The 26,814-nt window shown below is 41.7% G+C and overlaps 1 protein-coding gene across 3 annotated transcripts in view; it reads right to left on the bottom strand.

Moving 5' to 3' along the window:
• The window catches only part of USP12 (ubiquitin specific peptidase 12), a 78,296-nt gene that overhangs the window by 27,589 nt on the left and 23,893 nt on the right, over positions 1-26,814 (bottom strand). Inside the window, exons 2-3 of one of the 3 annotated variants that reach the window (XM_004281775.3) lie at positions 15,503-15,583; positions 3,920-4,133 (exon numbers count right to left, since the gene is read on the bottom strand). In XM_004281775.3, the coding sequence (XP_004281823.1) occupies positions 3,920-4,133; positions 15,503-15,583 (295 nt within the window). Of the gene's footprint in view, positions 1-3,919; positions 4,134-12,664; positions 12,837-15,502; positions 15,584-26,814 lie in introns of those variants that run through there. The other 2 variants (XM_033409439.2, XM_049701296.1) reach the window with 2 other exon arrangements.

Below are 26,814 nucleotides of genomic sequence, written 5' to 3'. Positions count from 1 at the left end.
TGCAGCAAAAGCAGTTCTAAGAGGAAAGTTTATAGCAATTCAATCTCACCTCAAGAAACAAGAAAAATCTCAAGTAAACAATCTAACCCTACAGACTTAAAACAACCAGAGAAAGAACAAAGAAAACCCAAAGTCAGTAGAAGGAAAGAAACATAAAAATCAGAGCAGAAATAAATGAAATAGAAATGAAGAAAACATCAATAAAACTAAAAGCTGGTTCTTTGAGAAGATAAACAAAACTGATAAACCCTAGCCAGACTCATCAAGAAAAAACGGGAGAGAACACAAATCAATAAAATTAGAAATGAAAAAGGAGAAATCACAACTGACACTACAGGAATACAAAGGATTATAAGAGACTACTACAAACAACTATATGCCAATAAAATGTACAACCACAAAGAAATGGACAAATTCTTGGAAAGGTACAATTTTCCAAGACTGAACCAGGAAGAATTAGAAATAATAAACAGACCTATCACAAGTAGTGAAATTGAAACCATAATTAAAAATCTTCCAACAAACAAAAGTCCAGGACCAGATGGCTTCACAGGTGAATTCTATCAAACATTTAGAGAATAGCTAACACCCTTCCTTCTCAAACTCTTCCAAAAAGTTGCAGAGGGAGAAACACTCCCAAATTCATTCTATGAAACCACCATCACCCTGATACCAAAACCAGAAACAGGTATCACAAAAAAAGAAAATTAAAGACCAATATCACTGATGAACATAGATGCAAAAATCCTGAACAAAATACTAGCAAACAGAATCCAACAACACATTAAAAGGATCATACACCATGATCAAGTGGGATTTATCCCAGGGATGCAAGGATTCTCCAATATACGCAAATCAATCAATGGGATACACCACATTAGCAAATTAAGGAATAAAAATCATATGATCATCTCAGTAGATGCAGAAAAAGCTTTTGACAAAATTTAATACCGATCTATGATAAAAACTCTCCAGAAAATGGGCATAGAGGGAACCTACCTCAACATAATAAAGGCCATATATGACAAACCCACGGCAAGCATCATACCCAATGGTAAAAAACTGAAAGCATTTCCACTAAGATCAGGAGAAGACAAGGATGTCCACTCTCGCCACTCTTACCCAACATAGTTTTGGAAGTCCTAGCCACAGCAATCAGAGAAGAAAAAGAAATAAAAGGAATACAAATTGGAAAAGAAGAAGTAAAACTGTCTCTGTTTGCAGATGACATGATATTATATATAGAAAATCCAAAGATGCCACCAGAAAACTGCTAGAACTAATCAATGAATTTGGTAAGCTTGCAGGATACAAAATTAATGCACAGAAATCTCTGGCATTCCTGTACACCACCAACGAAAAATCAGAAAGAGAAATTAAGGAAACGCTCCCATTTACCATTGCAACAAAAGGAATAAAATACCTAGGAATAAACCTGCCTAAGGAGGCAAAAGACTTGTACTCAGAAGACTATAAAACACTGATGAAAGAAATCAAAGATAACATAAACACATGGAGAAATATACCATGTTCCTGGATTGGAAGAATCAATATTGTGAAAATGACTATACTACCCAAAGCAATCTACAGATTCAATGCAATCCCCAACAAACTACCAATGGCATTCTTCACAGAATTAGAACAAAAAATTTTACAATTCGTATGGAAACACAAAAGACCCCAAATAGCCAAAGCAATCTTGAGATAAAAAACGGAGTTGGAGGAATCAGGCTCCCCAACTTCAAACTATACCACAAAGCTACAGTAATCAAGACAGTATGGTACTGGCACAAAAACAAATGTAGATCAACAGTACAGGTTAGAATGCCCAGAGATAAACCCACACACATATGGGCACCTAATTTATGACAAAGGAGGCAAGAACATACAATGGAGAAAAGGCAGCCTCTTCAGTAAGTGGTGCTGGGAAAACTGGACAGCTACATGTAAAAGAATGAAATTAGAACACTCCCTAACACCATACACAAAAATAAACCCAAAATGGATTAAAGACCTAAATGTAAGGCCAGACACTATAAAACTCTTAGAGGAAAACATAGGAAAAACACTGTTTGACATAAACCACAGCAATATCTTTTTTGACCCACCTCCTACAGTAAAGGAAATAAAAACAAAAATAAACACATGGGACTTAATTAAACTTAAAAGCTTTTTCACAGCAAAGGAAACCATAAACAAGACAAAAAGACAACCCTCAGGATAGGAGAATATATTTGCAAATAAAACAACAAAGGATTAATTTCCAAAATATACAAACAGCTCATGGAGCTCAATATCAAAAAAAACAAACAATTCAATTAAAAAATTGGTGGAAGACCTAAATAGACATTTCACCAAAGAACACATACAGATGGCCAAGAGGCACATGAAAAAATGCTCAACATCACTAATTATTAGGAAAATGCAAATCAAAACTACAATGAGGGGCCTCCCTGGTGGCGCAGTGGTTGAGAGTCCACCTGCCGATGCAGGGGACACAGGTTCGTGCCCCGGTCCGGGAAGATCCCACATGCCGCAGAACGGCTGGGCCCGTGAGCCATGGCCACTGAGCCTGCGCTCCGCAATGGGAGAGGCCACAACAGTGAGAGGCCCGCGTACCGGAAAAAAAAAAAAAAAAAAAAGAGTAGTAACCTAGAGCCATATTATTTCAGCACCTTCATATGTTTTAGGGAACGAGATATGACCCATGCTCATCTCAATTCATGTGATAATGAACAGTGTCAACTGACTTAAGGGCAGGCCTCCCCACTGATGTGTTTAAAAACCAACACTAAAGACTTCTCAGGTCATATTTCTGTGCGCATCACTATATTTAATAGATAACAAATGTAACGAAAAACACTACTCAATTTTATTTCTGCAGTGATTGAAATGCCTACATCCAAACAAACGAACAAACAAGCAGCATTCTACACGTTTCTTGAGTCCAACTGAACCTTCTGAGGTAGCACACCACACTGGACAGAACACTGGGCTCAGATGTCAGGAAGAAGTGTGGGGCTTAACAGGTGACCTTAACGTCTCTGAGAGCCAGTGACATCACGTAAAGTGAGGAAGTAATGTCTAACTTATGCACTTGCTATGAAAATTAAATGAAAAATATTTTAAGAGAGAAAAGAGAAGTGGGATGCAATCAGTAACTATTTTTAAAAGTGGGGTGGGGACAGGAGGTAAAGTTAAAACTACCTACCCTAAGCCAGAAAGTTTACTTTATTGTGTTAGGTCTTTCCTTTCCCTGGGGTGTGACTCCTGGCAAGTCTTTTAGCTTCTGTTTTTTTCATGGCTAAAATGGGGTAAATAACATGCTCTCTCATCAGGTTATCATAAGGATCAAATGAGTTAACATACATGAAAGCATTATGAGAACAACAAATGAACAATAAGTGAAAGAAAAACACCCCAAAACCCCACAACTCTTCTTGATAGAAAAGCCAAACAGGCAAAAAAGAGAAATTATGATTTCTCATTTCCTGGCACACAGAATTTGATCTTTGTACAACATACTTCAAACAGCAATCACACCTCACAGTAATCACTGTGTGACTGTCTCGTCACTAAGCTGGCACTGTGTTAGAGACAGGAATATCACCGCTGGCTTTTCAGCAGCTAACGCATCATCAGCTGATGCTTGTTGCACCTGATCTTCCTGTTAAATAAGCAATACATTAAGAAGCAGACGAGGGCTTCCCTAGTGGCGCAGTGGTTGAGAGTCCGCCTGCCGATGCAGGGGACACGGGTTCATGCCCCGGTCCGGGAAGATCCCACGTGCCGCGGGGCGGCTGGGCCCGTGAGCCATGGCCGCTGAGCCTGCGCGTCCGGAGCCTGTGCTCCGCAACGGGAGAGGCCACAGCAGTGAGAGGCCCGCGTACCGCAAAAAAAAAAGAAGTAGAAGAATTACCATTTTCTTTCCGTAATCTTGTTATGAACTTCTTAGGAGGTATGACTCCAACCTTTTTCTTCTGGGTAGCGATGCTGTGGAAGAGGTCTGCTAAGCACGTAAGAAGACTCTCCTTCTTCCTAGGTTGACTCTTGTACGCGAGAACTTTTTCCCGAAATGGACGACAAAAATAAAGTGCTTGAAGAACTGAATTGCAGTAGCAAGTATTCCCAAACTAGAACAGAAAAAAACATTTTTGTTAAATTTGAGGCAACACAGTTTTCAGAGAAAGAATGCCTATGTCTAAAGCTGAGAGAAGAGAAAGACAAGATAGGGAACTGATGATCCTCATAACTTAGAAGGTATCTGAGAGCACAAGTAACTGTCCTGATTGCAAATCACCCAATTTTAACATTAAATGGATGCTCCTGGCATCAGTTTCAGGTTAAAACGGAAGAAAAATACATGCAATAAATCTGGCCTTTATGAAAACTGAGTTAAAGAACTACATAGTTTAAATAGTGAGATTAGCTAAGGTTCAGGCTTCTGGCGAATTCCTTTTCCAATTCCCATTGTTATGACAGTACTGGTTGCATACAAAGCATTTTCTACACTGTACGTGTAAAAATGTAACTCTCAAAAATTCTTTAAAAAAAAACGTAAGAGTGAGGTTTACTATCAGGTTCTTCAGTGCCATCCAAAAAATAAACAAAAACAAAAAATAAGGAAAAACAAGATACTCTGAAATATTAGATGAAAAAGTCATCAACGTGACAGCCTAAGAACCACTGAAATGCCGAAATGCCAGGTCACATTATTCTCCATCCGTCAGAAGGACGTGGACTCGGCTCCAGAGTTGAAGCCTGAACTGCAGCCCCACCTCTCACTGGCCACGTGGCCTGGAGCAGGTGACTGATCACTCAGCCTCAGTTTCCTTCTCTTTAATAATGGGAGAAAGTCATCCTACTTTACAGAGAAAATAACACAGGGTTTAATAAATATTTTTCGCCTTCTTTTTTCCTTCCCATTAATAGACACTGACTCCCAAAGCTAGCTAATAAAACCCCTAGAAGTCCATCACTGAGGAGCTGGGGAGTAAACAAGGGACGAGGACAGTTCTCAGAGAACTGCCACGGGGCGGGGGCAGGCATACAGTAACCAGAAACAGGCAAGTGGAGAAGAATGCTGAAGAACGGGCACTCTTCAATTATGTCCATAAATACATGCACACGTTTGCTTATATTTTAAAACTAGGAAGAATATATCAAAAGCTAATAAAAATGGTTATATATAGAGAAAGAGAAAAGAGTAAGAGCAATGAAAGTGAGACTGCTGTACACGTACACGGTTATAAAAAGTTTACCTTGTAAACATATTTTTAAAAACTAAATTAAAATGAAAAAGACAGAATAAATTCCTAAAATTGAAAATAAATAGAAATAAATCAGACCTAAACGTGTACCAAGTTGGTGGTAGAACTACGTAAAGAAAAGAGTGAGGGCTTCCCTGGTGGTGCAGTGGTTAAAAATCCGCCTGCCAATGCAGGGGACACGGGTTCGAGCCCTGGTCCGGGAAGATCCCACACGCTGCAGAGCAACTAAGCCTGTGTGCCACAACTAGAGCCCACGAGCCGCAACTACTGAAGCCCATGCGCTTAGAGCCCGTGCTCCGCAACAAGAGAAGCCACCGCAATGAGAAGCCGGCACCACAAGGAAGAGTAGCCCCCACTCGCCACAACTAGAGAAAGCCCGTGCACAGCAAAAAGACCCCAACACAACCAAATAAATTTTAAAATAAATAAATAAATAAAGCTTTTAAAAAAAAGAAAAGAATGACTTCAAATAACTTTAAAACACAGGATTTTTACTATCCATGTCTACTGAACTACAGTCTAAGAACAAAAAGAACAAAGAAGTCTTAAAACAGCATTCAGTACTCACACTGTTAGAATTAACCCATGATATTGCTATTTTGAAACCACTAAAGATATACTGTAAGACAAAGCAAGGAAGGAATTATGTTAATATCCCCTAGGAATCAAAAAAAATGTTTTAAAATTTATTTTTGGCTGTGTTAGGTCTTCTTTGCTGCGCACAGGCTTTCTTCAGTTGTGGCGAGCAGGGGCTACTCTTCGTTGGGGTGCGTGGGCTTCTCACTGTGGTGGCTTCTCTTGTTGCGGAGCACGGGCTCTAGGCGCGTGGGCTTCAGCAGTTGTGGTGCACAGGCTCAGTAGTTGTGGCTCGTGGGCTCAGTAGTTGTGGCATGCGGGCTCTAGAGTGCAGGCTCAGTAGTTGTGGTGCATGGGCTTAGTTGCTCTGCAGCACGTGGGCTCTTCCTGGACCAGGGCTCAAACCCACGTCTCCTGCATTGGCAGGCAGATTCGTAACCACTGCGCCATCAGGGAAGCCCGTAATCAAATTTTTTAACGTAAAGGAAAAAAGATACAATAGTAAAAATCAGAAGAGTAAAAGCCCTTTAAAGTTAAATTGGAATTAGAACTAGCAGTATAAACTCATGCCTCTTTGTAAATCTTAAAGTGTGTGTGTGTGTTTGCGTTCTCAGGTTCTGTCCACTGAAAAGGCCTCCACATCAATAAACTTCCCCTGAATCCAGACTGTGGCCTCTAAAAACCCTTCTCCCACAAAAAGGAACGAGGACGACTTACAGATACGGCTATACAACGTAATGGACGGAAATGTACGATGTACAAGATTAGCCTGGAATATCTTTTTGTGTGGCTTGAAGAGCCAACTTTCATCAAAAAGAATTACTGCAATGGATTAAAAAGCACATCAACTACACAAATATCTATGTGGTTTACTAGTCTCCAGTGGAAGTTGTAAACAAGAATATAAGAAAGGAAAGCAGCAAAGTTTTACCCCACCTTTCTCATAAAAACCGTACTTCAGGGGGCATTAAAGTTACTGTTTAGAGAATAATTCTGGCTAATAAATCCAGAAGAAATCACTGTAAATAATGGATTGGGTGATAATTATCCCTGGATACCTAAAACATTTGGTTAAAGGTTGGTGGGGAACTTTAAAATGGGGGGCTCAGACCTGAACGCCCAATGCATTCCAGCATCATTCAAAATGAACAGCTCAAACTTTACATCCCGTGATGTGGTGCACCAAGAAATATGTAGCAATTCCTATAAAGTATTCTTGCCTTAAAAAACAAAATAAAATCCCTAAACTTTAACCAAGTGTCTAGATTCAACTACCAATTTACAAGATACTCAGGGAACAGAGGAAGAAGTTAAATACCCCAAAAAAGGAACAGGACAACGGACTCAGCGAAGATTTACAACTTCTATGTTCACATTGCTCGTCGGAGCCAAGAACTGATTTCGTAAAGACAGATGTGTTTACAGGCTTTCCAGAGAAATGCTAAAAGTATATGACAATGATGCACAGATATCACTGATCATGAATACAACCATGGATATCCTTCAATAAAGCCTATCCAGGGGCTAAGAACACCTGCAGTACAACCTCCAATACTACTAAGATTATCTTACCAATTAATCAGTATTAATTAGTCTGAAAAATACTAGTAATTGTACAAGAGTCTAATGACTCCAATGACCAACAAACTATGGCTTTGTAAACTGAACAGAAGATACAATCCCCATAATTTGGACATTTTATTAAAGAATAAACAACAGGGAACTCTAACAACTTCCACAGAGCAGGTAGATAAACAAAAGACAGCAGCTCACAGTATATTAGAAACAATGATGATGATGAAGCTTTTGACCCACTAATAAAAAAGCAAATAAAATAAGCTAAGGAACTGGCATGTGGAGAATGCTGAAGTCAGCCTCCTGCTAAGCTTCTGACTACAAGCAATAGGTAACATTACAACCAACCTTGGAGGCTTTCTACTATGGTCTTCTTTACTTACCTTCATCAACCCCATTAAAGAAAAATTAAAGGTTCAAACTACTACTATTTCTCCAGAATAAACTAACTTTCAATCTTGTTCGTAACTTTGAAGCTTTTCCTTCAATTTCCCTGATTTTTAGTAGTGACTTTCACCGAAGTTTCTGAAACCTAAAAACACATCCTTCAAGTATATAGCTTTCATGCAAAAGACTGTCTGGGATGATTTCCTCTGCACTCTTGCTTCTGAATAGGATTGAAACCTACCCTGTGCTTTTTCAGCTGGTTCTGAAGATCAAAGGCATGACCAGGTTTAAAGTCAGGGGAAACAAGTATTAAAGGTCTCATCACTGACTTCTCAATTGTTTATTGAACACAGTGACCTATCCCTGCTTTCTCTGAGTCTTGGAAAAAAAAAAAAAAGATTTCTCATATCCCCATCGATAAGATCATTTTGAGCACATATCCCTAATACATGCATATTTGTTTAGGAATAATATATGTACTGCATTATGTACACTAAAAATATAACAAATGTGAGTAAGATGAACATTTCAAATTATTATACTAATTTTTTATTTTCACTAAAAATTATTAAGTAAGAGCGATGAGACAGTATGCTTTTTTGTAAACTATGGGCTATAGATTTTAATGGAGCGATTTGACAGTTCAGTTACTTGGCTATGTAGTTCTAAGGGATATCAAAGTTGAAAAAGGTATCTCCGTAAAGATACATACATAGGTGCAAGTGGAAAAGACTCTCTCCTTGACAGCCTTTACTTTCTAAACTATGGTATTAGATAGTTGATCCTATCTATCAAATTTGTTTGAATTCATTTAAGTAATTATCTGTCTTGACAGCAGCAAAGCCTGGCCACTGAGCACACAGGATCTGAAACCAAGCTATCTAGGTTCAAGTCTGGTTCTGCTACCCGACCCTAGGAAATTACCAAGCCACTCTCTCTTCGTCGGTTTCCTCATCTGTAAATGACATTTATAACAGCGCCCACCTCTACAACCTTGCAAAGAATTAAATGAATGATCTGCGTGAAGCACTTACCATGGTTTGGAATACCTCATCACTACATGGTTATTTTTGAAACAACCTTTTTGAGCCATCTGTCCCTTTTGAAAAATTAGCTTAGCTGAAATAGATGAAATCCTGTAATCCCTAAGTCTCCACTTGAATCATAATAGATTGCAACAGCACAAATGAATAAGAGGGGTGATACTGTTAGCCTTTGGTACTATGCAACTTGCAGTGACATAGGAACACTACACACATGGACAGAGTAGTATGGGTGCCAGTGTCAACCAATTATTAAGAATTAGTAAAGCTTAACCTATATCTTTCCTTTTTAGATAAAAATAAACACTAGAAGTGCTCATACTTTGGTCCCCAATGAATCATCTTACATATTTCATTTGGAAACTACTGGTTTTAATCACAATTATGTCAACAGTATTACCTTTAAAAAATGTTTTTAAATGTTTAAGTGCCCCACGGTCCTCCATGCTGGCTGGCGACAGTGCCATCCTGTGAACACCCTCCCTTCTACGGGAAGGCCCTCCTCCCCCAACCACAATCTGTTCAGGTGGCCCTGTTTTACATAGGTCTAGACCCCACGTGCCCCTACCCACCCCCTCTCTGCAGCCAGGTGAACCTAATCCAGATTCCCATGGACATCTGTTCCTCCCCCTCCCTTGCCCCCCTGCCCCAGGCTTCCTCACGGGAACCCACTTCTCTGTGCAAGCTCTGGACTGTCAGTCACAAGCTCTTTTGTAGACCCTGCAACAGGGTCGGGCACTGGATCCAATCTGGCCAGAGGCCTTGGGGCAGAGTTCTTTGGTCAGGTTTGATATGGACGGTCTGGGATCTCTGATGATATAAGATGGCCATCAGGTGGAGAGAAGCTAAAGGAAAAGGAAACCAATGCAAAAGAAAACAGAACCAAGAGACACAGGCCTAATCAACTTTACAACCTACAAAACCTTCCATTTTTATTTCTCACTCTCCTCCATAATGGCCCCTGTTCCCTGGATTCAGAGTTCCAACTAGTGACTACTAGCAATTCAGTTTAAAAAGACTTATAACGGTCTAGCCCCACAAACCTACTTGTGTTTGGGAACCTATTGTGTTAGAAAATTAAAATAAAATCATATAATGAAATGATTTTTAAAAGGCTATTAAAAATGGAGAGACTGGGCTTCACCGCTGGCGCCGTGGTTGGGAATCTGCCTGCCAATGCAGGGGACAAGGGTTCGATCCCTGGTCCGGGAAGATCCCACATGCCGTGGAGCAACTAAGCCCGTGCGCCACAACTACTGAGCCTGTGCTCTACTAGAGCCCGTGAGCCATAACTATTGAAGCCCACGCGCCTGGAGCCCGTGCTCCACAACAAGAGAACCCACTGCGGTGAGAGGCCCGGGCACCACAACGAAGAGCAGCCCCCGCTCGCCACAACTGGAGAAAGCCCGCGTGCAGCAACGAAGACCCAGTGCAGCCAAAATAATAATAATAATAAAATTTTTTAAAAATGGAGAGACTGCACAGAAAGTAGGAAAGAGATACAACTAGTCTAAATCACTACTATCAACTTTACTAAAATAAGTACTCATTAGCTACAAGACAAAGGAAAAAGGCAATCTGGTTTATCAGATTAAACAATTTGCTTTCAAAGAATTTAGCTGACTATAAACAGCAGACAGTAAGATGGGTATTTCACAGCAAGAGAAAAGCTTCCACAGGCTCCTCTCCCTCCTCAAGGTGGCTTCTGCACCCCGAGCCACACAAGTATTTCCCCTCTCCTAACATCCTGTACCATCAGAGATATTAACGTATTCACAAGAGTTAACCCAACAGGAAATCCCCACTCTATGTATTATGCAAATCACAGTGATGGCATCAGAGTTACCATTAAGAGTAAACGGCCATAAAAGCTATCCTTTGTGAAAATATTCCTCCAAGATAAAAACATCTACAACTGAAAATAATGGAAAACAGACTGTTATTAACAAAGTGAAGAGTAACCACTCTGAATTTTCTGGTAGATTAATTAACTGTGGGGTTTGGGTTTTTTTTTTCCCTTCTCTCCATAAAAAAAAGAAAAAAAGTCTAATTTTCTAACTGCCCAAATACACACATTATTTCCCAAAAGCAAGTGCTATTGAGTGATTCTACCACTCACCGGTCGGTCGCAAAAAGGGATCCAATCAGGCAGATCTAATGGGAACCCTTTTCAGTATTAGCTTTTTGTAAGAGCAATTAAAATGAACCTGCACACTTAGCTAAGAACAGACTGATGAAAAGAAAATGTACATGTGCCTCACTTTAACAGAATCCAATTGCTAGGAAAGATTAACCACCAAGTGCCTTAAAGCAGCTCCCTTCCATGTTGTTTATAACACTAACTACTGGGCAGACAGGCACAGGGACAGGAGGAAGATGTTCAAATGTTCACCTCTCAATTAACTAAGCCATCTCCCCGACCCCTCAAAGCTCCAACCTTAATTTTTTTTTTTTTTTTTTTTTTTTTTTGCGGTACGCAGGCCTCTCACTGCTGTGGCCTCTCCCGTTGCGGAGCACAGGCTCCGGATGGGCAGGCCCAGCGGCCATGACTCATGGGCCCAGCCGCTCCGCGGCATGTGGGATCTTCCTGGACCGGGGCACGAACCCGTGTCCCCTGCATCGGCAGGCGGACTCTCAACCACTGCGCCACCAGGGAAGCCCCTCCAACCTTAATTTTTAAGGGACTCTATAATAGTGTGATAGCTCTACAAAGAAAAAAGGGGGAAGGAAACGAGAGAGAAGGGTGATGACAATTTAAGAGCTGAAAACAGGGCTTATGGAAAACGGTTAAAGGCACGCAACACAGCTGCAAAGTAGCCTGAGGGCACAGATCAAAGAAGAAGTTCATCACTGTCCTAGTTCTGCTGCATCTACTCCGACCACCAATTTATTTCTGCATATAATTCAAGGTGTTCCTCAATCTTTCACAGCTGAAGCCCTGGCTACCTTAGGGATCTCAATTCTTCATCATAATAACCAGGCACAGAGATCAGAAACTGTTCTCAGAAATTCCTGCTTTCCTTGGTTTTACTGAATCTCGGTTACTCAGCTTCAGGGAGAAATACAAATTCTACCTTTTGAATTTAGACTGATGCACGTGAAGTAGTAAAAATGATACCTTCTTAGAAACTTTTTTTGTTTGTTTTTTTTACACACAATCAACACTGGTATTTGGATACTGGTATCCAATTAAAAACAACATACCAGCAGAAGAAAAAATAATATAGAGCTTTAAGACTCGTTTACTTGTTTTGAGGTTATCTGCAAAAAAGTCAGACACAAAATGGAGAGATTGGAATGTTTATGCTGGAGAAGGTAAAGGGAAAACAGCCTTCAATATAGAAAATACTACTACTCTAACTAAGGAAAATGGGTTCTTCTGGGACACTAAAAATGGGCACAACTTTTCTATAATTTAAGACACAAATTAGCTTTGGAGGCTGAGCCAAGTAAGGGCGGTAGCCACAGCCACAGGGAAAGGGCAACGAGACTGAAGAGCTGGGGTCTGCCCCCCCCAGAACTGAAAGGAGGCTTCTGATCACTAGACAACTCTGTAAGTGTGCGCATTTCAGATATCAGAAGTAGAGGCCAGCCTGCTCAATAAACAAGAAAAATTAAATATATTCATTTAACTCTCCTCCCCATGATACCCCAATACAATGACAGTAAAAGAACAGATTAGGCAAAAACTCAAAAGGCCAAAGAAGACAATGAGAGATTAGAGGTATCAGCGAACTTCCAGAGAACAGAAGGCAGACAGAGGAGAGGTAGCCCAAATGTCTCTAAGAGACAAATGGGTAACAACGGACTCACCTCTAAAGGGTCAGAGACGTTTTGTGGGGTGGGGACCTCTGAGAACACAAGTCTGGTCGTCAGTCTTTAAAAGGACCATTTAGACCCCCAGGCACTCAACTCTTCCTTCAGCTGCAGGTTTAGTCTCCACAGAAGATGAAGAGGAGACTCTGGGTGGAGAACCCTTAAGGACAGCAGTGAGGCACCGAGCAGGAAACAGGACCAAATAAAACCCCGAATAACCCCCCACCCCCACCCCAGACAGGCGCCGGAGGAGGCTTCCCGGCAGAAGATAAACAGCCCCAGAGAGACAGCTCCAGCTACTGAAATGGGATGGGGGCCGTGGAAGGGAGGGGCATTCGCCAGGGGCCACTCTAGACTGAAAGAGCAGCCCCACCACAACACAAGAAGCCCCAGTCATCCTTTCAGCATTTCACCCTTATAGATGAGTACAATTTGAGGAAAGCTTCCAACAGGAAAGATACCAAAGTTTAAAAGGGGGCGGGGAATAAACTCCAAGGTCTCAGAAGCAATCCAGTAAGCATCAGAAAACCTCAGCAACAACAAAAACTATAAATGACATCCTGCGAAAAGGAACAGAAAATACTGCCCCCATGAAACAGGAGAAGAAAAAAAGGTAACATTGTAGGAAATAAAAAATGCAATGAGCTGGACAAAAAAGTTGAAGATATAGTCTAAAATGTAGAATAAGGCAGATGATCAAAAATGGGAGAATAAGAAAAATAAAGACTCAGTCTAAGTGTTTCAGTATAACAACTAACCATATCAAAAAAAGACAAAACAGAGAAATTACAACGATAGGAAGAAAATTATCCCAATAGTAGTATCAGAAATGTTTTACAACTGAGGGAAATAAATCATCAGTCTGAATGGGTCCATAAACACTCAGCACAACAGGGTCCCCATCAAGACACAGGATTAGATTTCAGAACACTGTGGATAGAGAATATCCTTAAGGCCTCCCAAAAACGTTTTTTTAAAGGGGAAAAAAAAAAAGCCCTGTACATAAGAGATCGAGAACCAGAATGGCATCCACCCTCTCAGCATCAACAGAAGCCAGAAAGCAGTGGAGTAAGCCCTGATGTAACCTAGGATGGATATCTAGCTCTAACAATAACCAAAACAGTCTTAAATATACAAGATCTCAAAGTCTGTATCCATGCACATTTCCTAAACAAGCATCTACAGAAGGTGTTCCACAAAACAAGGGAGGAAAAACCCGGAAAGAAGTCGGGAAGAAGGAAAGGAGACAAGTGCAGGGAATGTGAAGGGCGATGGAAGAGACATCGCCAGGCACAGGCTGCACAGAAGGAGCACGGGGGGCTGGTGGTACCTGACAGGCACGGCTCAGTGGAAACGGATACTGAGAAGGTCTTTTTGGCTTTCTTTAGTTCTGCTGAAGGCTTTGGGAAGAATAAATGAAAGTTTAGGACATGGAAAAATAAAGCAATGATTAATTCCATATTGGGAGAACAGGGGAAAGTGAAGTTGGGCAGGGATGGTGAGAAAAGAGAGTAAAGTTTCTTATCTGCCAAAACAGGAAGTCAGTAGTTTGTTGTTTTTTTTTTTAATGGCAGTATAAGTACCTTATTTAGGCTGTAAGGATACATTCCAGAAAAAATAGCCCGAGGACTAATGAGTGGCCTCCTCTAGGGAGGGGAAGAGGAGGAGGGTGGGCACTGCTGACCCTGTGTTACTAGCTTATGCCCAGCGCAGACAGAGAAGGGTCCCCAAGCAAGGCAAGACACACATACCACTGCAACTGCCCTCCTCAAACTGCACAAGGAACCTACCTGTACATAATGACGTGCTAGTACTCAGTAACACACCAATCTGTTCAGCATAACTTACTTTCTTACCTGTATTATCACCAATACACATATTTTAAAACACTCACCATGGACCCACCTAACAGTACAGTGCAGCATAAACTACCACGACAACTACATAACAAAGATTCGTGGTGTTTTCTCATGATTCAGGAAAGAGTTAAAAATTCTAAAGAAAGTTCTTCCAAAGTTTTAATAATGTATAATTACAATGATTACCTCCATAAGGGCAAGGCTATGTTTTTTTCTTATATTTCACACTTTTAAATCTATACCACTGGAACAACGCCAGAAGCAAACTGACAAAGACGCTATAGACACATGGGGGCATTTACAAAACTGTATTTATATCTGTACATTTGGACCACTTACATTTAGACACGTAAATAATTCTCAAAGAATCAAAGGGATCATTTGGTCTAGGCCATATGAAATTTTGGTTATGAGAAAATTCTGACACAAAATAGGAAAAAAAATCAGGCTGACAAGTTAGAAACTGTTCCAAGACTCTTAAGACTTCAGGCAATGGGGACTTCCCTGGTGGCACAGTGGTTAAGAATCCGCCTGCCAATGCAGGGGACACGGGTTCGAGCCTGGTCCAGGAAGATCCCACATGCCACAGAGCAACTAAGCCCGTGTGCCACGACTACTGAGCCTGTGCTCTACTAGAGCCCATGAGCCACAACTACTGAAGCCTGTGCACCTAGAGCCCGGGCTCTGCAACAAGAGAAGCCACCACAGTGAGAAGCCCGCACACCGCCATGAAGACCCAACCCAGCCAAAGAAAATAATAATAATAAATAAATAATAAATTAAAAAAAAAAAAGACTTCAGGCAATGTTGTTTCCCTCCCATTAGAGATAATTTTGAAATTCCAAGTCATGTTTCTTGGCATTAAGTCTACTGATACAAAGGAACAAATTTCCTTTAATAAATTATGAACTGCATTCATCATTCTTAACACTACTTCCAAGCATAATTTGAAGGCTATGTATCAACGGATACTTACATTGACTAATCCAAAATAGTGCTCATTGACTGGAAACTGTTCTGGACCAATCTCTTTCTCTAATGCCGAGGCATTGGCGCCCTATAAAATGAAAAACAGACACCTTAGTATTTACAGTATTTTCCCAATACTGTCACAGTTATATACACATTACAGAGAAACCCTTAAAATAATTTTCTTGTTGGGGCTTCCCTGGTGGCGCAGTGGTTGAGAGTCCGCCTGCCGATGCAGGGGACACGGGTTCGTGCCCCACTCCGCGAAGATCCCAGATGCCGCGGAGCGGCTGGGCCCGTGAGCCATGGCCGCTGAGCCTGCGCGTCCGGAGCCTGTGCTCCGCAACGGGAGAGGCCACAGCAGTGAGAGGCCCGCGTACAGCAAAAAAAAAAAAAAAAAAAAATAATAATTTTCTTGTTCCCTACAACTACCTAACATTATGGAAAGAAAACAAAGGGTGATAGTGAAGAATAAAGGCTTTTAATAATATGACCAAAAACTAGTTTGCAGGAACATTCTCATGGACAAAGCCTGGATCAAGGAATTATATCAAATCCTGTTCCTTGTTTTAGGTAATGGATGTGAGCCCCTGCTGAATCACATGGTCTAACAGGAGTGTAATCTCAGAGCAGCCATCTCAGAGAGCTGAAATTCTGTGAAATTAAATATGCCTATATTCAGTGACCTAACACTTCTTCAGAGGTATATACCTGAAAACTTCTCACACAGAATAAAAGGTGACAAGAACGTTTGCTGAAATGTCACTGACGACTGCACAGCTGACTGCAGTCTAGATGGTCCATAAAATGACAGCATACTATGCAGCAGTCAGAATAAATGAACTAGGTTTACATACAAAAACATGGATACTTGTCAAAAACATAATATTAGGTAAACAAAGTAAAAACGAGATCCACATATATATATAAAACAGTACATGGCAAATGGGCTGGAAGAATGTACATGAAACCCACTTGAGTGGAGCTGGAAGAGGGCCGGGATGTGGAACTGCAGGGTGAAGGACAAAAAGGAAAAAATAAAATAAAGCCCAACAAAAGAGGGGCCTTGCCCAGACAGTAACTGTGTGTCATGGTCTCAGGAATACGACCGACTCAATTCTGTGCATCTGAGGTCTCCGAAGGAAAAGGGACGGGGAGTCGGGGGAAGTGGTGGGCAGCACACAGTCCCTGAGAACCAGCACACACTAGCAAATGGGCTCAAGACGTAGCCTGGAAGGGAAGTAAAAGCAATTCTGAGAACATAGTAACTCTGCATCAGTCTACCTGGAAATTCCCAAGAACACACCCTACCAGACAAATACAACTGATACTACTCACAAGACAGCCCAATACCACCTTGCGGAGCTGCACACAAGACGACAACACGACACACACACCATGCCTCTCCAAGGGTGCGACCACGGTCAACACCACCGGGTGCCCATAGCCCACCCCTGCTGTTTCCTAAGCCTGGGAAGCCCAGACCTTTTTGTCAGACGACACCTCTTCAACTTCCTGATGGGCCAGGCCTGAAGTAAGTACTGATGAAAGGGACCAGGTGGGTTGGTGGTCGAGTTCCACCAAAACGAGACATTTCCTCTAAAATGCCCTCCAGCCATCCAGCACTTGGATATATACACGATACTGTCTGTATTTTTTAATTTAGGAATTACTATTCGGCTTTCTATAAATCCCCGACACAATCACTAGTTCACAGATACTATTTATTTCTAAATTTGGCTCTCCATGAACTGTTTTATAACAACATGAAATTCAGTTATTACAGCAACTTCAAGATCCACTGAATAGAACCGTCTTGGTGGAAGGCTACAAGCCCGCTCTCCGCCCCCGCCAGCTCAAGTATCTTGTCGCAGAATTTCCTCACATATATTTAAAACTATCACTAAGCCACATGCAAGAATTTAAACTGATATTGGTGTATTCAAATGAGTATAACCCCTTTCCCACACACACACAAAAAAAAAAAGACAAGAAAAGGTGCTATTATCCAAAGTACGACCTCATGCATCTATGTACTTGGGACAATAAAATGCCGGTACACATACCTGGGGAAAGCATTTCTGGCCCTCGGGATGAAGCAAGAACAGAACACCATGTGAGCATTCTCCGCTGTAACACCGATCGCATGCCACACCGTGTGCTCTGACCACCCCATGTCCCACTGGTGTCCCTACACGCTTCCAGGCGCTGCTCAGAAAGCCCTTCCCCCACCCATCCTGGCCTCAGGGTAGTTTTGACTACGGTTCAAGTTCTTAGCCTCTCTGTGCCTCAAGTCCCTAAGGGTAAGAGGGAAGTGGTACCAACCACTTTACAGAGCGGCTACGAATAAACTGAGTTGAAGCTTTTGTGAAAGCATCTGGCTGTGCCTTGTACGTGAGCCGCTGTCCGTAAATGCTGCTTCTCTTCTCTCCCCTCCCTTCAATTCCAAGGGGAAGAAAAGCTACTCTCATTGGCCAGTAATATTAATAAATATGACCGGCTCCATGCAATAGCTAAGAAATAACAAGAGAAGGAAACAAAAATCAGAAGGAGGAAATGAGGCAGCTTCATTAAAAAAACCAGATCCTCTCCTCAATCTGGCCAACTCCACAACACGGCCCCTGGAAGAACCCTCATAGTACTCCCCCAAAGCCGAACCACCAGCAGAACCGCAATCCAACGAGGCTGGACTGAGGAGGAGGCTAAGTGCGATGAAGCGGAAACTCAGACCACTGTCCTTTAACCTTTCTGGTAATTTAAGAATGTTTATTTGCAAAATAAAAGGGCCAGTCTCCTCAGCAATTTTCTAAACCCCCAGCTCTAAGCTTATCTGCTGGGTTTTCAAGTAACCGTTTACACAAACTTAGGTTTTCACAGCCGAAGATCAGGTAATTTCTAAAGTGCCTTCTAACGTAACATTCTGTCATATTTCCAATCCCTTTTATCGACACTTCTGAGGACACTACAGTATTAACACAAAGCTCCCGGGAATTCTAAGCCAACCGACACGTGCTGAGCAACACGATTCGAGAGGGAGGGAACTGTGGCTGCAGATACGGCAAGGGCAGCAGATCGACACGGACAGTACAGAGAGGACGGAATTTGCTTGGCGACAGTTCTAAAGTAAGGCACAGCACAGTAAACTATACCTCAGTAGAGCATAAGGACGCCGCAGAGCGGATCCTGTGAACTACAGGAGGAGAGTCCCACGGCAGGAATTCAAGACTTTCTTGCAGAAATGACCAGAGCACACACCTACCTCTAGCCAAATGCTAACTACAAAGGCAAAGTGTAGACAAGGCAATCCAGTTTCCGATGAGTGCTTTTTTTAAAATTTAAGTGTTTTCAACACTACAGTTAGTCTAACTGGTGAAAAACCACCACGAAGCCGAAAACTTGCCACACAATTTTTAGTGCGTTTACCAGAGTTCTCGAACATCATCCCTTGAAGATGTTATTGAAGGCTGACACTCCCTATCATGTCAAATAACAGTCAAGCACCGCAAGATTTAAGTTGAGCCTAGAACAGGTCAACATCCAACAGTAATGGCTCTGAACAGCCTTGCATCCCCACACTTGAGAAATAGGACCCTATTGCAATTAACATTGCTTTACAAAATCACGATTCTTTACTGGGATAAAGGGAAGAAACGTTGGTGTTCTCAGTTAGGAATTTCTGCTCTAAAGCTTTCGTGAGGAACAGGATTCATCTGTTTTGTCTGAGAACACAGCACGCTCAGAAGGAAGACGACATTCTTTCTGACCGTTCTGTCTCCATTTTTGTAACTTACATAAGATTATTTTAGACTCAGTACCTATTACTACAAATTCATCAAGAAGAAGTAATTAGATATTCGTGACCCTCCTGATGAAAACAACCAAAAGGTGAATGAATTTTTTAATTAAAACAATAATAATTTACTGAGCTGGTGAGAAAATAAGGAATCTGCAGAAACCAAAAAACGAAGCCATGGGAGAACCCTGGGAGATAAGCAAATGCCAAAGACAGATTTTACATGGAGGTCACCTGCCAACACTAGTGACCTGTGCACCCTACTCTGACAGCTGGATGGAACAGAACATGGTAACCAGGTGCTGAAGCTTAGGGCCCACTAAAGACAGGGAGGCCAGCAGAAGACCCCAGCATGACAGTGAGCCCAAGAGGGCTACGTCTTCAGCTAAGGGGGAACGAGAAATAACCCTGCACCACAGAAGGAGATGGCAACGAAACCTGCCTGACTTGTCCTTGGTGTGGGAGTGGGGGAGATGATAAATATCTTCCCAACAGTCATAACCACAAGCTGGCCCTAATCAAATCTTGTGACCCAAATTCACACATGCTATATGATCTTACAAACAAACAAAATCAGGCAGAAAATGTAATTCAAAGAGGTCCTGAGTTGACAGTGCCCTCTTCCACCCTACAACTAGCAACCAACGGAATTACAAACTCACTCTAGAAGACAAATTCAATCCACCCCACGAAGAATTCCCACAAATAAAACTCCAAGAGATTTGAGTTCACAATCAAAAATCACACATACACAGAAAAACAAAGCACCACGAGTAAAAGCCAGCAGAAGCACAGATGGCGGAATTAGATTCAAGATATTAAATACCAGGACTATTTCAGACATGATGTAAAACAAATGCTTAATATGTGCAAAGAAATAGCAGAAGTTTGATTATAAGAACAAAGATGAGAATTTAAAGCCGAAGCTGATTTTTTTAAGAACCAAATAAACTTCTAAATATAAAAATTATAAAACTTTTAAATATAAAAATTAATTGAAAGTTAAAAACTCAATGGTAACCATGAAGACAGTTCAAAACAACAACAACAAACAACAGTGGTTCCCAGGGATTAAGGAGAAGGAGGGATGAACAGGCAGAGCTGAGAGGATTTTTAGGGCAGTGAAAATACTCTGTACGATACTATAATGATGAATACATGTCATTGTACGTTTGTTCAAACCCACAGAAAGTACACCAAGGGTACACTGTAGTGTAAACTATGAACTTTAGGTGATTATGATGTGTCAGCATAGGTTCATCAATTGTAATAAGTGTGCCACTCTGGAGGCGCTGTTGACAAGGGGTGAGGCTGTGCACGTGCGGGCAGGAGGTATATGGGAAATCTCTGTACTTTCCCTTCAATTTTGCTGTGAAACTAAAACTGTTCTTAAAAAAAAAAAAAGTTTAATAAAATAAATAAAATCAGAAAGAAAAAAAACCTCAATAGCTGTGCTTGAGAAACAAGGTTAATATTGGATAATATTTTAAAATCAATATCCCTGTCAATATAATGCTACTAATTGAAACTAAAGGTTTATTAAAAATAGGAAGTATTGTTTTACGGAAAGAATTTCATGGAAAAGTGGAGCCATTATGGAGCTACTGAGAGAGACCAGGGTACACTAAAAGTAGCACTCAACTAGCAAAGCTACAGCCTTGAGTCTGGCTCTGGCCATGCCACTAACTAGCTGTAATACCTTGAGAAAAAAATGCTGCTCTCTCGGGACCTGGGTTATCTCGTATGTAAGATCTTGATCTCTATAGTACCTCCATCTCCACATTTCTAACAATGTGTGAACCTACTGGCTCTTCCAATCTTATTAAAACATTAAGGATAAAATGTTGCACAGTCTATTAAAGGTCAGACACTAACAAGGCTCTGGATGAAAGTTAGTACAGCATCATCCTCAGAAACAATCATCCCATGTAAGAGTTTGCAGGCCATGGAGTGAGTGCCTCCTTAAACCTACCTAGTATGATTCTTAGAACGCTGAATCATGCCAAAAATAACCACCCAAGCGGAAGAAGAGCAAGTTGAAACTATAAAGATACCCTTTATTTGTTGATAAGGATACCTATGTTTTGAAGATACCATCTGCAAATAGGAAAAAAGAAAATCACTTGGGAGACAGTTGCTTCTGATTAAATAATGTTTACACAGTCAACCGTGGAAAACACACATCTGACTGCCCTGCGTGTGCCATTATGAGAAAGAAACAATTACACAAAAGCAAACTGACACCCAGGAATGTTTTCAAGAAAGTAAATTAAGGAAATCTCTTCCACAATCTAAAGCTAGACTATGGTAGAAAATGGTATCTAGGAAGACATATCATTTTGAAAAGCTAATTATGTTCAGTGTATACTGTTTAAGAAGACAGGGTACTTAATACATTTTAGTAGGAAATAAAAAAATGATGAAAACCTAAAAGATGAACATCTCCATCAAGAAAACATACTTATCAAGAATACAGTCGTCCCTCAGTATCTGTGGGGAATTGGTTCCAAGGACCTCCACGTGTACCAAAATCCACGGATGCTCAAGACCCTTATGTGAAGTGGTGCAGTACCTGAGTATAACCTATGCACACCCTTCCGTACGCTGTAAGTCATCTCTCAATGACTTATAATACTCAATGCAATGTAAATGCTATGCAAATAGCTGCCAACACACAGCAAATTCAAGTTTTGCTTTTTGGAACTTTCCAGAATTTTTTTCCCAAATATTTTCAATCCTCGGATGTGGAACCCACAGATACGGCCGGCCGGCACTTCCTCCTTTACATTAGATAGTTACAGTTCTTTATAGCAGATAATCTGTATTTAATACAAACATGAGAAAATACATTTTCCCCACTTCTGTGTTTCAAGTCATATCTTAGAATCCAGTGTTTACCATTCCAAGGTTAATACTGAAGTGGGTCAGATCAGGTCAGTACCCAAAGGAGAACTGCCAAAACAGGCAGGAAAGGCTTCCTGATGATCAAAGGAGCAAGTGACCTTAGCAAACTAAGAACAGTTCTGGAGGCACAGGAAGAGCTGACGTGAGGATGTGAACACATCCTCTGACTGCTGTAAAAGGATGACTCCAAAGTATGAAGATGTAAGAAACAAGTTTCTGTCTCCTAAACAAGAAAACGGAGAAGAAAGAGAAGGCTGAAAGTCCATGCCTGTTCTCCCGGGAAACGCTGTACCCCCGAAACTAAGTCAAAGACAACAAACATTTTAATGAAAAAACAAACCATTTCCATACCCTCAGTTTCAGGCATCATAAAAATCATCTCAAAGCAGCAGTCCTTCAGAAAGGATGAACCTCAGTAAGCATCTGAGTACTTCTGCCCAGTCCTGTGCCAAACGCTGTGGAACGTTATTTTCAAACAGTCACACCCATTAGTGGCGGGGTGAGGACAACTCAGTGGGTCCCAGCCACCAGTGTCTTTTTCAGTAAAACAGAACAGATGACAGTACATCTCCCTACCAAGAGTAAACAACGGTTTGTGGAACTTTGGTTCCAATATTCCAGTATGCATATATGAGGTCTAACTGTAAAGCTAATTTTCACTGTGGGTTCAAGTCAGAAAACTTTTGATATACATTAAAAAGGATACAGAGAAACTGCCGAAGTCATAACCCAACTGGCGAGTACACAGCAAAAAAAAATTAGTTCTTCATGATGACAGGTAGAAAATTATTTTTAAAATAAATCTAAAGTTGTAAAGGAGAGAACAGATACCAAACTGCTCTGCTACAACACAGTACGCACTACAGGGTGTCAGGACAGGAAAGACGCTGAGAGCTGGAGAATTCGGGGAAGCCTTCACAGACGGAACGAAAAAAGCCAAGCCTCGATTTTCCTTCCGAGGTATTTTCATCAGCGCTTTGCACGTGCCCTGATGCACGTGAGTGAGGGCGCGTCCCCCTCCAGCTCAGGCTGTGCGGCACTGAGCGAGGCCCACAAACCAGGAGGCCTGCCTTCCTGGCCTGGTTCTAACACGTGAACAACTAAGCGGCGTCACCTTCTGCAAATCACTGCTCACTTTCCTCACCAGCAAGGTGAGAGAGACCAGATGTGTGGCACCTACTGAAAACCTAAAATGCTTCAATTCTAAAACAGTAGCAATATAGAGTCACATTGAAGGTGTGAATTTAGGGCAAGCTATTTCACCCCGAACCCCACTTTTCCCATCTCCCAAACAGGGCAAACGACAGCCCCTCCGTGGCCTGTTTCCACCAAATGGACAGGAGGCGTTCAGAGCGAAGCCTGGCACAGAAGGCACTGAACACGCAGTCCCTCTGCCCCTTCCTACTCCCACCTTGGGCTGGACCCCTCGAAGACCTGAAATTCCCTCAGTGACTGCCGAAGGATCTGGGGGTCCCACACTCAGGACAGTCATTCTAAGAATCTTAGGCCCGCCACAGTGGTCTTCTCTGCTTGTAACTCTGCCATCAGAGTTAAAACGGGCTCCACAGAAAGGACAAAGGACCCCGGGACTGGCCTGGACCTAAGACGGCGCTGCCCTGTTGCAGCAGATCACAGGGGCTCTGAGTGCTTTTGAGAAGCAGCGGCCACACGGGGCAGAGCCACCCTGGCGAGACGGGCTGTGCTGCCAGCAACACTCAGCCGCGCAGGGAGGTCAGAGCCCAAGGCCAGCGCACGAGGCAGGGCCCGAGGCAGGTCCTCCGGAAGCCATCTCCGTGAGCTCCTCAAAGAAGGGGAAACCGTACAAATTCACTGTCCAACGGTAGGTGTGCACACGTCCGTGTGTATGTCTCATCCTCCCTCCTACCCGCCTGACCACACCCCGCCCCCAGGATTCTTCCCAGAAGAAATTAAAGGAGCTTACTTTCTCCTTCAACTGCCACCATAAGCACATATTACACGTGTAAAATTCCTCATCTAAGCTCTTCGGGAAAACTCAGTTCTATGATTAACCACTGGCCAAAGACTGAAAATTTAAAGTTACTCAGAAGTCGGCACTTATGTAATCCTTTTCACCTAAAAGTGATACATGTACAGACATGCCATGTAAAAAACAGAAGCTTAGGGCTTCCCTGGTGGCGCAGTGGTTGAGAGTCCGCCTGCCGATGCAGGGGCCGCGGGTTCGTGCCCCAGTCCCGGAAGATCCCACATGCCACGGAGGGGCTGGGCCCGTGAGCCATGGCCGCTGAGCCTGCGTGTCCGGAGCCTGTGTTCTGCAACGGGAGAGGCCGCAACAGTGAGAGGCCCGCGTACCGCAAAAAATTAAAAAAAAAAAACAGAAGCTAAGCAACAAATTACACATCTGCATCACTACTGTAAATCAACGACTAACGACCAAACCAAAAACAACAGGCATATAATTTTAACCTCTAAAAATTCAAATATCCACTAAAACTCAATGTTCCTATCAGACGTGAGCTAAAAGCTACAACCTTCAAATTATCTGACCTAGTATCTCCAACGAAAAGTTTGTTTATATAATTCGTGGCTAAATGTGTGTTACTTACAGAGAATATTTATATGAAGAGAATAAAGACATAGATTCACTTCAAATCTTTGAAGTCAGTCAAGGAATGGAAAAATATTGTCACTGACCTGATGCCACAACCAAAAAACCCATGCTTTGACCTGTATGTGATCACGAGACGAGGAATTACTGAAAAAATCTCGTGAATTCGTCTCTGCCGAAGTTAACAGCGGCGACGCTGGCATCTTTAGCAAGAATTACTCTGTGACTCCTTCACATTTAGCTTAACAATAACATCAGAAAGAAAATTCTCCAACATGACCAAACATACTTAATGATCTGAATGGGCACAATGAATTTTACAAATCCAACCCTTCTACCAACGCCAAATAATTCACAAAATACCTTCATGGACGGTTAAACATTTAAAACACGGCTATATCTGAACTCCATCACTGGCACCATACCTACGACCAAAAAAGGGGGCAAGGTTTGGTTTTCACAGCATCTCTGCACACCTTTCAATGCAGAGATTCACCTGCATGGCCAAAAAAAATTACAAGAAATGTTTCATCATTTTAAGCCCTTTCTACCACATTCTTGACAGTTTTAACATTCTGTGTTACCAAATGTTTCAGCTCTATCAAAAACAAGGGGCCCTGGACTGGTACCAGGCCAACCCTCAGACACCTGACTTGGATGCCTGACCTGTGCGGTGGTGCTCAATCAGAAAATGTGGGGCAATGCTCTTCCACTTGAGAAAACATGAACACCTCTATTTTCCCCAAATCCTATGTTACAGTAAAGTGAGTTATTTGTAAAGTCCCTCAGATTCCTGAGAGGAAAATCACCATAGAGTTAAAAGGTATTATTAAGTCGAAGTGAAATCAAAATTATGTAAATTATTGACTGACTTATTCTGTTACTATAACAACAGAGTTCATACTCCGGATTCTAGGGGCTAACTGTAATAAAAACTAAAATTATCATCAAACTTAAATAGTTTTGTCAAATATAGAAAGGAACTGACTGCAGCTGGTACCACGTGGAGTCCTGTCCAAAACATCACTCAGAGTGGAATGATGTCACAGAAAGGACAGAGCCGGAAGTTCCAGGGGTCAGCCCCTCCACCAACACCATTCAGCTGAAAAAGCCTCAGCATCAACTACTGCAGAACACTTACGACCTGGGGTTGTAAAACTCTTCTGATAAATTGAGAACGCTTTCTAACTCATTTTATGAAACCAGCATTACCCTGACTCTGAAGCCAGACTAAGACTCTATAAACTACAGGCAATATTCCTTACGAGTAGATGCAAAAACCTCAACAAAGCACCAACAAACCCAATTCAGCAACATATTAAAGGAATTATTGACCAAGTGGGATAAATATCCAAAGTAAAGAACTCCAACAACTCAAGAACAAACAAACAACCCAATTAAAAAGTGGGCAAATGACTTGAATTGACATTTCTCCAGAGATGATATACAGCTGGCAAATAAGTACGTTTAAAGATGCTCAGTATCACGACTCATTAGAGAAATGCAAACCAAAATCACAACGTACCCCTGCGCACCCAACAGGATGGCCGGAATCCAGGGGAAAAAAATGGAAAATAACAAGCACTGGTGAGGATGTGAAGAAATTTGGTGGTTCCTCCAAAAATTAAATATGGCGTTACCATCTGGCGCAGCAATTTCAATCCTAGGTATATATCCAAAAGATGTGAAAACAGGAAGTCAGACACTTGTGTGTCAGTGTTCACAGCAGCATTAGTCATTACAGCCAAAAGGCTGAGACAACTCCAAATGTCCATCAAGAGAGGAATAAACAAAATGTGGAATAATATAACGGAATATTATTCAGCCATATAAAGAAATGAAGTACGGATTCATGCTACAACACGCATGAACTTTGAAAACATTATGCTAAGTGAAATCAGCCAGACATAAGAGGACAAACAGTGTATGATTCCACGTACATGAAATACCTACAACAGACAAATCCACAGAAGACAGAAAGCAGACTAAAAAAAACAAAAAAAGAAAGCAGACTAGAGGGCAGTGAAGTCTGCAG

The sequence above is a fragment of the Orcinus orca genome, chromosome 18 (assembly GCF_937001465.1).
Source record: "Orcinus orca chromosome 18, mOrcOrc1.1, whole genome shotgun sequence".
NCBI classification, from domain to species: domain Eukaryota; kingdom Metazoa; phylum Chordata; class Mammalia; order Artiodactyla; family Delphinidae; genus Orcinus; species Orcinus orca.
Note: the sequence above shows the minus strand (reverse complement) of the source record. Positions and strands in the feature narration are given on the sequence as shown.